This window comes from Pinus tabuliformis, chromosome 7 (assembly GCF_031772625.1).
Source record: "Pinus tabuliformis cultivar Carrire ecotype Pingquan chromosome 7, CPIR1, whole genome shotgun sequence".
NCBI lineage: Eukaryota > Viridiplantae > Streptophyta > Pinopsida > Pinales > Pinaceae > Pinus > Pinus tabuliformis.
This window is the reverse complement of record NC_142293.1, coordinates 641,454,824-641,467,385: the sequence shown is the minus strand read 5'-3', so window position 1 is coordinate 641,467,385 and position 12,562 is coordinate 641,454,824. Positions and strand designations below refer to the sequence as shown.

At 34.7% G+C, this 12,562-nt stretch overlaps 1 protein-coding gene across 1 annotated transcript in view; it reads left to right on the top strand.

Annotated features, from left to right (window-relative positions):
* The window catches only part of LOC149249084 (autophagy-related protein 8i-like), a 30,677-nt gene extending 18,395 nt beyond the window's left edge, over positions 1-12,282 (top strand). Inside the window, exons 3-5 of the mRNA XM_089458615.1 lie at positions 4,962-5,014; positions 11,680-11,798; positions 11,889-12,282. Of these exons, the coding sequence (XP_089314741.1) occupies positions 4,962-5,014; positions 11,680-11,798; positions 11,889-12,001 (285 nt within the window). The 3' untranslated portion in view covers positions 12,002-12,282. The remainder of the gene's footprint in view (positions 1-4,961; positions 5,015-11,679; positions 11,799-11,888) is intronic.
* Positions 12,283-12,562: the final 280 nt, after the last annotated feature.

Here is a 12,562-nt window from a genome sequence, read left to right as displayed (position 1 = left end):
AAACCAAATGTGCGTTAAGCGAGGAGACATAAGCAGTGAAGAAGGATATGCGACGGAACTTAAATCATTAGATGCATAAGAAATGAAGTAAGATATTGAAAAAAAACACAATTATACCAGACAGTGACATTGATGACGGAGTTTGTCCTTGATGGACTACGTCTCCGAGTCTGCTTTCAAGATGGGCGACTGTTTTTATTAGGAATGGAAAGAAGGAGTTGATTACACAGTGATTCTGTCAGACTGAACTTGTACACAGGAAATTCTGACCTCTGTAACCAGAAAGCTCTCTGAATCAGTGTTCCAACGCCGCTTACGGTTTCCAAATCTGACTCCAGATGCCCAAGATATGATCAAAACACTGACCGCCTCTCTGTCTCAGCCTCTGAATAACAAGTACCAAAAACATTCAAAATCCTCACTAACTCTTCACAAGTCTGCAAATGCTCATTTATACAGTGGTTAGATGCATCATAACCACTGTTGCTCAATTTTGGCATGCATCAGCTGACTTGAAGGGTTAAATTAGGGTTTTTAGATAAGTTTATTAATGTCACCTAGTGACATTCACCATTTATTTTAAATATCTGTAACAAAACCCATTTTCGGACTTTGGAATAGGTACTATCCGTCAATGGTCATGCTAACGGCACAGAAAAGGTTAACTATCTGCATGTGAATAGACGGTGCTGCTGCGGTCTTGTCATAAGCCGCCACCTTGCATGTCAAGCCCGACGGTTGCGGTCAACTGAACTGCATGTGATAGCTCCGCCTGACGGTTTGAAGACCTGTGTTATGGTAACCTCGACGGTTATACTCTGGCCGCTCACATGTGCCACCGCGGTCAGACTTCGATGCGATTAGCACTGCGGTTAACCTGACGGTTGATCTGATACCCGCTCACATGTACATCGCAGCTATGGTTCCGACGCGACTAACTGCCTGTGGTTTGGGACTGTATTAACACATTTTGTAATGTATTTAATATTATGTGGTTTGCATTGACCCGAGAGGGTTTTAAACTTAGGGTTAAAGCTTTAATGTGGGTTTAATACTTAGATTTGATGCATGGTGTAGTTCTAGGCTAGGTTTTAGATTAGGATTTGATACAATGTTGGAATACAAGTCTTTTAGACTTGATACATCAAATTTCAACACCCTTTTACCATAAATGGTCATTGTATGACATCACCCATCGACCACATCACTGAACCACACATTACTGACGATGACTAAACCTGTGTAACTGAATCAACAGAATATTCTTGTATCATCTATCCATGGTAAAACAAAAAGGATTAGAAGTAGAACTTACTAGGAATTTAAAATTGTTAAAAACTTAAAAGATACTAAAAATAAAAATTTAAAAGATATTAATTAAATTTGTAAAATGTAGAATAAACAAAATTCATATTTTGAATTTTCTAATATGATAAAATTTGAAAGTTTTTTTTTAAACATTTTAAAATGATTTAATTTAAAAACATAATAAATAAAAATAAATAACTAACATTAATTAAAGTAAATTTCAAAATATTTCTAGAATTTATAATTTAATTAAGTTCAAGGTTATTGTAACTACTAACATTGTTAATGCCATCATGATTGTAGGTTCAAGTTTCAACCCAAAAATTAAAAAAATAAAGTAAATTAGTAAGTTACTAAATTGTATTGTATATACTATATTTCATACTGTTAAAATAATAAAATATTAAAAACTAAAAGATATCAATCAGACATGAAAGGTGGTGGTGTTATGAGTTTTGCTACGAAGCAAATGCCAAAAGTGCAGCAAATTAAAAATTTACTTAGACGAAAATATTTAAATATGTAATAGTCTTTCTTCATTCAGACACCTGCATTCAAGGTTTGTTTTATTAACAATATTTGCCAAATTATATCTGAATCAAAGCATCGCACTGTTAGCTGTCATATATTTTGCAAAGGCTCACTTTGAATCTAAAAATGACATTAAAATTATCACTATTTATAATGCAGTTTTTGACTTTGATTGTCTGCTAACAATGAAATTGGCCCATAAATTGGATTTTAAACTAAATATTCCACAAATATTTTTGAAGTAAGTGCACAGACAAAAGCTCATCAAACTACTTGCATTATTTCAAAAGTCAAATATTAACAAATCCATTGAAACTTGCTAGTGAGGCCTTGTTTCATTGCTAAGGTGCAACACTCAACATCAGGACGTGTTTGTTGAAAAAAATTCCAGGTAATGAAGAAAGTTCAATTGAAAGTTAACACTCATCTCTCCCAAAATTGCCAAACTATGAGAGAGGATTCTCATCCAAGAAAATTGACTAAACAGTAAACAGGGTTTTCTTTTGGCCCGTATCAAAAAGAGCAGCTGACTCAGGATTTCTTTGCAGACAAGAACTAGGTGACCTGAAAAACTTGGACAACTCACAAAAAGTTGCCGAGTTCTGCAACACTACAAACATTGTGAAACACTTGAGCATAATAGTGATCATAACGGGTAAGACCATGTGTCAAGTGATATAACTATCCTTAAAAATAAGAGAAGCCAACTTGAACATAGTTGATCCTTGTAATGTAGAAGGCAGAATAGACAATTCACTGTACAACACTCATCACATGATTAAAATTTAAATAGCTTGCTAAGTCTTTAAAAAGCTTCTCAAAAATTGATTCAACCTGCTATTAATAATAAAACTAAAAACAAGACATTGCAACAACAACGATGGAATACTCTGTGCATAAATGATAGGTACCTAGACAATGGCAACACTTGTGCCTTTGAAGTACTTGCAGCTGCTAGGCCCTCAATGTCTCCCTCACCGTGTCGCTGTGTCCCTCACCCATGCTGAGTATGAGAAATGATAAATCAGAATGATGGCTTGACTTACTTCATATAGAAAAAATACCAGCAATTTTCCGCAAAACATTTGCACCATTTTTTCCCGGGTTTTTCTTTGGGCTTTGTGGAATGTGCAATACGCATGGCTCGGGAGCCTTTGGGAGCTCCGATCCATCGAGGAGCATCTAGGCGCTCCTCTATGGATTAGATCTCCCAGAGGCTCCCGAGCCACACTCCTCAGAAAAACCAGTACCCGGAACACCTATTTCTGAACCATCAAGTTCCCAAAACGCTCCAAAGTACCAAACAAAGCTCCCACCAACTTGGGTGCTTCATCTTCAAACATGCATAGCTCTCAAACCGTGAAGGCTCTCGTGGCATGCCAAATATCAGCAAAATCAATTCGACGAGGAGAATCAACTGATGATGGTCACAAAGGCAAATTCACCGATCTTCGACCTCAAAAATCGTCAACAATTACGGGGCTATTTGAAGCTGTTTTAGGGTTTTCCATTCATTTGGAGCTTCAAACCAGACAAATATTAAGAGTGTTCAATCACTGACATCAATGACAACACCATTCAATAGGAAAAACACTAGGTCGACAACTGTTTGATGTCAAGCATCCATTGAACAAGCTATTTGAGTTGTGCAAGTCCATCGAGGACTGTCTCTCACATGCCAATCCATCTCAGACCATCTAGGGGTTCGACATACACCATGCACCTGGGTAACATTGAAAGTCAACAATTTCTATAGGGAAAATAAGCTATTGGCTATAAATATGTTTATAGGAAAAAATTGAGGTAGATGAGAGTCTTGGTAAGCATGAGGTGCGACTGTTTGTAAAAGGATATACTTGTAGGGGAGGAATGGATTGCAAGGAAATGTTAGTTCCTACAGCAAAATTGATCACCACAAGGTTAGTTTTAACTACCATTTGTCATTTTTGTTGGAAATTAAACCAAATGGATGTGAAACAGAGGATGGTAGAACTTAATCTAATTTTTATTTGTGCTAGGTAAACATTAAGTGATAGTAAATGTCACTTTAAAAGTTATGTGCATGGTTATAATTAACTGTAACTATAATCGTAATTAGAATCAGGATGGTATCCACAAAACAACATGTTAAAATGGTCATGTCCATGGATTTTCATCACTTCTAGGTATTTACTATTCATCGAATAAAATAGACCAGTTTATTTGCTGCTGTTAATTTCTTTTCTCTCTCTTGGAAACTTGGCTGTACACTTTTGATTTCAACATTTTTGGGGTGGATGGAAATTAAGAGAAACAAGTTTGAAGTATAGAGGGGAAAACTTAATCAACTGTTGTTCAGTAGTCATGTCTAAATTTGGCACTATGAGCACAGGTAATGGCTGATTCAAATTACATTCTTCTATTGGTCTCCTTTAACAAACTCTTTTGGTTCACATGAATGAAGTTTTAACCAACATTTACTGCTTTGGGATGACTTCCTTATGTTTTTTCCCTGTTGCCAATATATCATTATACTGACCAGTGTTGATTCAATGTCCAACTGGCCTTTACCTTAGATTGTCAATAATGCCTCTTATTTTGAGCTTTCACCATTTAGCTAATTTTTCTCCTTTGTAAGAGTTAACATTTTATAGATTCTCATTTTCTTGTTTGCACCCTTAACTCTTGGACTGGTCATATGTATAGAGAGAGTCATACTCAAACCAACAATCTACAAGACTTCAAGCATCCATAAATTCTCATTTGATAGTTCCATGCATCTTCTGGAGCTCTCAGTCTTTCCACAAAAGAGTTACTGCTATTGAACTTGACGGGTATAGTTTTTGAAGGTAGAATTTTGACTAGCTTTGGTTTATGTTATACCGACTGATTAGAATCAATCATGAAAAACGAAGTGAATTGAAGGGATTGAATTACTTGTCCTATAACATGAAATATTTTTTGTTTGCGGTCTTAATAATGTTTATTGTTGCACTTTCTTTATAGTTATTGAATTATGTTTATCTTTTATTTTTTATTTTTTTAAATAATTTATTTATATCTATAAACAATGCTTTTATTATGTGTCATCTTGATTGATAAACGACATGTTCTTATGCATGAGTATGTCCTTGTATGCACAGGTGATTGTAGAGAGGGTTTCAAAGACTGATTTGCCTGAACTGGATAACAAGAAGTAAGTTTTGTCTCTGGGAGTTATCAACTCCTCATGACAGCCCTGCAATGATCATTCAAAGTGAACCGAATGATGGAATGAATGCTTCATGCTGTTGTGTAGATGTAGTTAGTTGTCTTGGTCATTTAAGTTACTAGACTGATTTTTCACAGTTAGTATTGAAAATGTTATAGGAAAAGCTTTGAATTTTGAGAAATGATTAATTTGATTATTAATTCTGAATGCCAAAAATCATTCTCCAGTGTTGTAGGGATCCTTAGCATAGAGTGATTTTGAGTCTCTCTTTGTCTATGACTAGTCAACATGCATGTCTTCTTGTATTGTCTAGGGCAAGGATCTTTCCCCCACCTCTCTCTTTCCCTTGTCTACCTTTGCTAATCTCACTTCTTATCAAATTTATAGTAATGCCACCTATGGTTGATAATAAAGTCATAGCCTTCACTAGTTGATTTTATGGTGTTTAAACTTTACCCTCTCACTTACGAATGAGGAAATTTTTCTATTCTAACTGTCATGTGAACTTGCCCTAAACCTGTTATCCCATAACTATATCGAGCAATGTCCCTATCTTGCATCTCTTCTCTAGTTCCCCTGAATAAAATCCCAACATCAATATCATTACTTGTCTAGAATAAGGAGGTCAACTTGTCACGGTAAATATAGTAATTTAGCTAGTAAGAGCTTTTAACATAACGGACCTTAGATAATGTAATTGTTCTTAGATGTTCCACTAGTGTCTTTAAGCACCTCATCAACTTCCTATCTTGATCCATCCTTGATACAAGGCTTTCTAGTTGCTTGCCCAAAAACCAGTTTGGAAATATGTCCATGAGCACAAAATAGTTAAGTCTATTGCATCAAGAGATTGCCTTCATTGTCTCTGAAACATTTTGGGGATGTTTTAGCTCTTTCCATAGTATACGTATTCAACAAGGCAATTCACCTTTGATTCCCTTTTTCCTACATCACTAAAGCAGGTTGTACAGTAAGAGTATGATTCAGACAGACAAAAACTGGGTATAAATTCAACAAGCAGAGAAAAACAAAAAACCACCAAATTCAAAAAGAGAAAAAAACAAAGAGAGAAAAACAAAAAACCACTTCAAAAAAAAACTGGGGAAAATTCAACAAATAGAGGGGAAAAAAAAGCTAAAACACAATAAAATTTACAAAATTAAAGATATTACTTAGACTACTAAGAATTTTCCAAGTTTTTGATGTGTTTTTGCCAAGATTCAATTGCTTGAAGACTAGCATATAGTCCAAGAAATACTCGTTAAGTTTTTAGCGATATTACTTGGAAATACTTAAAGTGCATTTTGTTAAAATGCACAAATCAGGGTGTCAATAGCTTAATGTATTTTAATACAATGACTTACAAGAATCGATCCAATCATTTATAAATGATATTCACAACTCAACATGCAAGCACATAGACTGCTACTGCTAGGTATGAACCCCCCCCCGAACTGTGGTTATCATGGGCATTGCCTCCACCAATACAAGAACTCAACGGGGATTTATTAAAACATGAATGCACAATGCTATCGCATAAAGTGTCACAGATTGTTGGCTGGGGGGACACCAAGAGTTCCATAACTAATGAACAACTGTCAACATACAATGGACCAACATCCTCCAACTATGTATGAGGAAGAATTCAATGGTCATAGAGTAATTTAACCTAGATGCTCCTTTGTGGCCATAGAGTAATTTACATTTCAAACTGAGCAGAAAATTATAAAGGCCACTTGATTATAATTTATTATAATGCGTACAATCATTGCCACAATCAACCGTGGTTAAATTTTATCCACCTAGTGGTAAAGGCTCAAGGGTAGAATTATTATATGTGGCATAGACATGCTTAACAACGTTGGAACATAGAGACATGCATTACCAGAAAAGCAACACAAGTTCTTTCAACATACAACCTCGTGAAAGATCTGGCCATAAATCCTAACCTAACAACAGCTTTAAGGTTATACCAGCAAATCTAAAAATGATCTCAAACTGGAATAAAATATGCAAGATATGACAAATCCTCAACAACTGTTGTCTTTGGTGGGAATTTTGAAATTTTCTACATAATTGGTGCTAAATATTTTGTCAAATGGGTAAGAATTGTTGATTTTTCGTGATCTTCTAATCTGATAATTACTTTCCAATGATTTCTTAATAAATCCTTCTTATGTCACATTCATCATTAAGCAATTATACATAGAAAATCTCAACAGTAATATAATAATGACAGTAGGATCATGAAGAAACAGCCAAACACAAGAGACACTAATTTTTACCCTGGGAAAACCCTAATTTGAGAAAAACCCAACAATCTTTTCTTAAGAGAACTTATTAATTTCATTAACACTACAATGAATTTAAAAGTACAATCTGATTTTCCCAGTCAAAATTGGTCAAACTGACCACAAAATTCAATAAGTCAAACCTGCTCAAACAGACCACCTTTTTGGCCTTCTGCAACTTGGTCAAAGTCTGGTCAGACAGGCCAAATTTTGGCTTCTACTGCCTCAGAAATCCTAGTCAGCTGCGGTCAAACTGCCCAGAAACAGATTTGGTCAACTGCCCAGAATCTCCGTCAAACAGAACAGAAATAGTCTTGGTCAACACAGGTCAAACTTAGCTGATCTTGTCTCTCTCTCTCTCTTTCACACGTGTGGACAGAAAACAAAAGAATTGATGAGTGATTCGAATTGCTCCAAGTGAGGGAGGTCGGATGTATATTTATGGTGATCTAAGATGCCCCAAGGGGCACATCTCTCAGTGCCGGCCAACTTAAACAATTGGAGTCGACTTTACATTTTGGAGGCAAAAATTAAATTCAAAATTTAAATTTCAAATTTCTTCTTTTCAATTTTCTTTAGAGTCGACTTGTAGTGAAGAATACTGACCGCAGCTACCAAAATTCAACAAGAAGTTCTCCCGCGGGAAATCCTGGATGAGGCATAACTGAACCAAAATCCAAGAAAATAATTGCTGCTATGTTACCGGATCCGTCAGCCATGGGGGATGGATTCGCGGATCCCCGGATCTGATCCGGATTCGCTTGGATCCGCCTAGGGACCCATATTAAAATGTTTTCTTCACGATAATGTGCACCCCGAAATTCAAACTGCGTTCCTGCAATTTGGGATTTTTACAACACAAAAATACCTATATTCAGTGAATTAATTTTCTGTTAATATTCATTGAATTAATTCCTAACTTTGGGTCCCTTTGGTCACGGGAGAAGTTCATATTCGCTGAATTAATACTCTATTAATATTTGTTGAATTAATACTCTGTTAACGGGAGAAGTTCATATTCGCTGAATTAATACTCTATTAATATTTGTTGAATTAACACACTATTAATATTCGCTGAATAAATACCTAGCTTCGGGTCTATTTGCTCACGGAAGAGGTTATTTCCCAAATAATACTTAGCTTAATACCTGGCTAGCAAAATGCATTCGGTGGGTTGCTTGTAGCCACCATGGCGGGCACCCTCTCTGGGTCATCCCATCACCAATGGAACATATCAGTGATGTTAGAAATACTATGGTATCGGAAACCAAGGGCTAACCATTCGTTGGAACATGGGGACATTTGGAGACACTTACGGAAAATTTATTAATGTTCTAGAGATTATTCACGTTCAGATGTCGGAGCTCAACTAGTAACTTATTAAGATTAATAACTATATAATTTATAATAATGATAATAATAATAATAATAATAATAATAGAGATAATACTATAAAAATTTAAATTTATAATATCGTAAGTTCATATATTAATGAACTCAGCTTATAACTTATTAATATTAACAACTATGTAATTTATAACATATAATAATAATAATACAGATATACTATACAAATTAAAATTTATAATATTGTAAGCTCATATATATTAATTAAATTTTAAAATTTGGTATTTTAAAGTTAAGTTTTATATTTATATTTTAATTTCTAAATTAAAATTATATATATAAGATTCAAACTTAGATTTAAAAAAAAATTATAACTTAGAATTAAGTTCTATATTTATATTATAATTTATATATTGCACTATAAATAGAAATATTAAAATTTATATATATCTATTAAATCAAATATATTAGTTTATTATATCATATATTGAAAATATATATTTATTATTTATTATTAAATATCGCATAAAATATAATTATATAGATTGCAGATTTCTGTGGTTTGGTTTTAACTTTTTTATAATCTGAACTTGGATAATCCACAGTTTTCATTCTTTCTTTGTCGACGTTTCGAGTCTAGACCAAGACTCATCATCAGGACTTGATTTACAAAGGAGAGAGAGAAATGTGTTGATAAATAGGGTTGAGGCTGAATTGTCAAGAATGTGAGCTGAATTGTATTTTTACAAATTATAATTGCTAATGTTTATCTTCTTTGAAAGTAAGGAAACATATTAATGGCTCAAGGCCTAGAAGTATCTTGTGAGGGTGGAAGTTGCCCCTATTACATACCACATACAAGTTAATTTTAGATGGCCAATTTTGTCTACACATAATGATGTAGCTGCATGCTGAGATATTCAGATTGTATCAACAGAGGTTAGACCAGTAACCATGAATACTGTAGCCTTTTCCATATTATATAATATACATGTCGTTTCCCCGCCGTATCCGGATCCTGGCTTTTAAAAAATCTGACGGATCCGGATCCATATCCACATCCGGATCTGGATCTGGATCCGAATCCTGGTAACTTAGCTTTGCTGATAGAAGAGGAATCCTTCATTCAGAAAATGGAATCCTTAATGGAGAGAAGAAAAATATACTTTAAGTGAGCTTTTATTTCTTATCACTTGTCATTGTTGTCAAGTTGTCAACGTATTTGAGATACACTTTTACATTAATGTGGGTCTAGGAGTTGAGTATAACTAAAACCAAGGTCATTTCCCTTGGCTCTGATCTTCTTTTGTCAAAGTTTCCTCCTTTTGCTCGGCTGCAACGTTGCATTTAAGCATGGAACCAGCAGGGGAAAGCATTCATAGAGGTAAATCCTTCTCAAGGATAGTGTAACTCAGTTTTAATTGGCAGTATTGTTCTCTAAAGAAGCTCTTACACAGAAAATACTATGAAAGCAATTGTAAGAAATTTTATGGAAAAACAGTTGGATGAATGAATAGCAATGCTAAGCCTAACACAAATATTTGAGATTTTAATGAAGAGGATGTTAGCCTTTGTTGAGAAATCAATGTGTTTGAATCTTAGGTAGATTTCTCTTTCATGATAATTGTTTGTGAATGTTTGTTTGCTTCTTGTTACTTTTATTATGTTCTTTTCATCAAACAAGTATCAAAATATAAACATGAATATCAAAAAAGACAATGAACACAAGATATAGGCTCCAAGCCGGGGCAAAACCCCACAAGGGGGAAAACCCAATCAACTTCTCTTCTTATAGAATCAGATCAAAGTGAGACATCCAAGACCAAGACCAAAACAGTCCTCCACAAATGTCCCAAGCCAGCCCTCCATTCTCTGTCATGTTTTGTCCTCAATATGGTCAACTAATCTGTCACAAGTATGTCCTATGAATGCCTTATCCCACAGAGATATTCGCTCTTACTGTAGCTCATATTTCACAGATTTTATAATCCTTCTGTAGTTCATATATCACAGTCGTTACATCTCAGACTTCACATATATTACAGTCAGTCTTCAGCTCGCATGTCATTTCAGGAATATTCTTCAATAAAAATCTCATAGTTTCACAGACTTCTGGCCTCAGAAATTCATATCTTATCCAGATCATATGTCACAGAGAAACTCACATCTTAGATCTTTGCCACAGAAAAATTGCATATCTTTTCTCAGAAAACTTACGAATCTTGTCTTAGGAAACTTGCATGTCTTGCCTCAGATAAACTCACATATATTGCCTTAGAAAACTCACATCTCTTGCATCAGAACTTCAAAGAATTCCTTGCCAAAATGAAGGAGAACAGGTGCCAATATATAGTTGTTTGTCTATGTGAAGGGTCATGTTCCTTGGGCAGGCCGACTTGTCCATCTGGAGGGCCGACTTGGTCTTGTGGAGGACAAATATTATTTTTCTCGTTTTCTTTACAAGAAGTTCAAATAGGACTTTGACTCTTTGATTCATAAATCCTAGAAGCATGAAGAACATGCTTAACTAATGAAATAAAAATTCTTTTTGTTCTTTTAGCTTTTTACATAAAATACATAATGATACAAGTATAATGATAATTATGAAGACCGAACCTAGTTACACTTTTCAACAGTCTTCTCCTCTGTCTTGATCTCATGGGCCACAAATGCTGCAAAACTTGAATTATTGACCTTATTGATCCCATGGATATCAGATAGATACTATTACTGTAGTTATTCCAATTATTTGTAGTGTACAACAATAGGCAGCAGGCAGCTACACCAAGAAGTTGAGAAATTTCATTAGCATGTAGCCAATCATAAATACTAAATAGTAAATAGTACATTATGGGATACGAGTGTACCAAGAGGGTTCTCTTGAGGTGAGGTGAGAAGGATAACACTTGTGTGGGCTGCTACTCTGAAAGAATCAAAACATATTCATGAAAAAACATGTTGATGTCCTGCTTCATCAATGCTTCTATAATTAGAGTTTGAAAGTGATTGCAGGTTTTTGGTTCCTCGGGATCTAACTGTGGGGCAGTTCATCCACATCCTTAGTGACAGATTGCATTTGAGCCCAGGAAGAGCACTTTTTGTGTTCATAGGAGACACTTTACCACAGACTGGTAATATTCTTTGCCTGGGTTGCTCTGTGTATGACCATTTTAAACTATAGATCATGGCTGAATCTTTCTTTTGGATGCTTTGCCATGCAGCTTCATTGATAGGCACCGTTTTTGAGAAGTACAAAGATGATGATGGATTCTTGTATGTAAGGTACAGCAGTGAAAAAACTTTTGGTTCATTAGAATCTATGGCAGGAGTATGAGTTAAAGATTTACAGTGATTTTTCTAGGAGTGCATAAGGTGGGAATGCAGTTCCCCCCTTTATAAATAATCTTTGATCCGTATTTAACTGGCATAGGTTGTCTGTCTTCATAACATAAAATTTGTAAGATCTAAAGGTGAATTGAGTTTTGACTCTTGACACTAAACCTAACATGTTGATTCTTGTGAACATATTCTTTAATTGATGTTTTATACATGCTAATAATGTCAAGTCTGGTGCACGCAATGGTTTCCTAGTGAAATCATGATTTGTAATCCAAATTGTCTTGAGTGCAATGTTTTTTTTTTAATGTTAGCACAAGCGTCTCATAAATTCATGCTTTTCGCATGTTCTAACTTAATTATCTTCTGTATCAAGAATTTGCAGAATTTAAAGGAAAGAAATATATGTAAAGCTATTATAAGTTAGATGCCAACAGAGGGGGGGTCTATTGCAAAGAATTAACTGCAATACCAAGGTAGTAGGAAAGTAGAAAAATAACCCCAAATATTTGGTGTTTTAAAAGCTATGATATATAATTAGGTGTTAATTAAGGCGGTT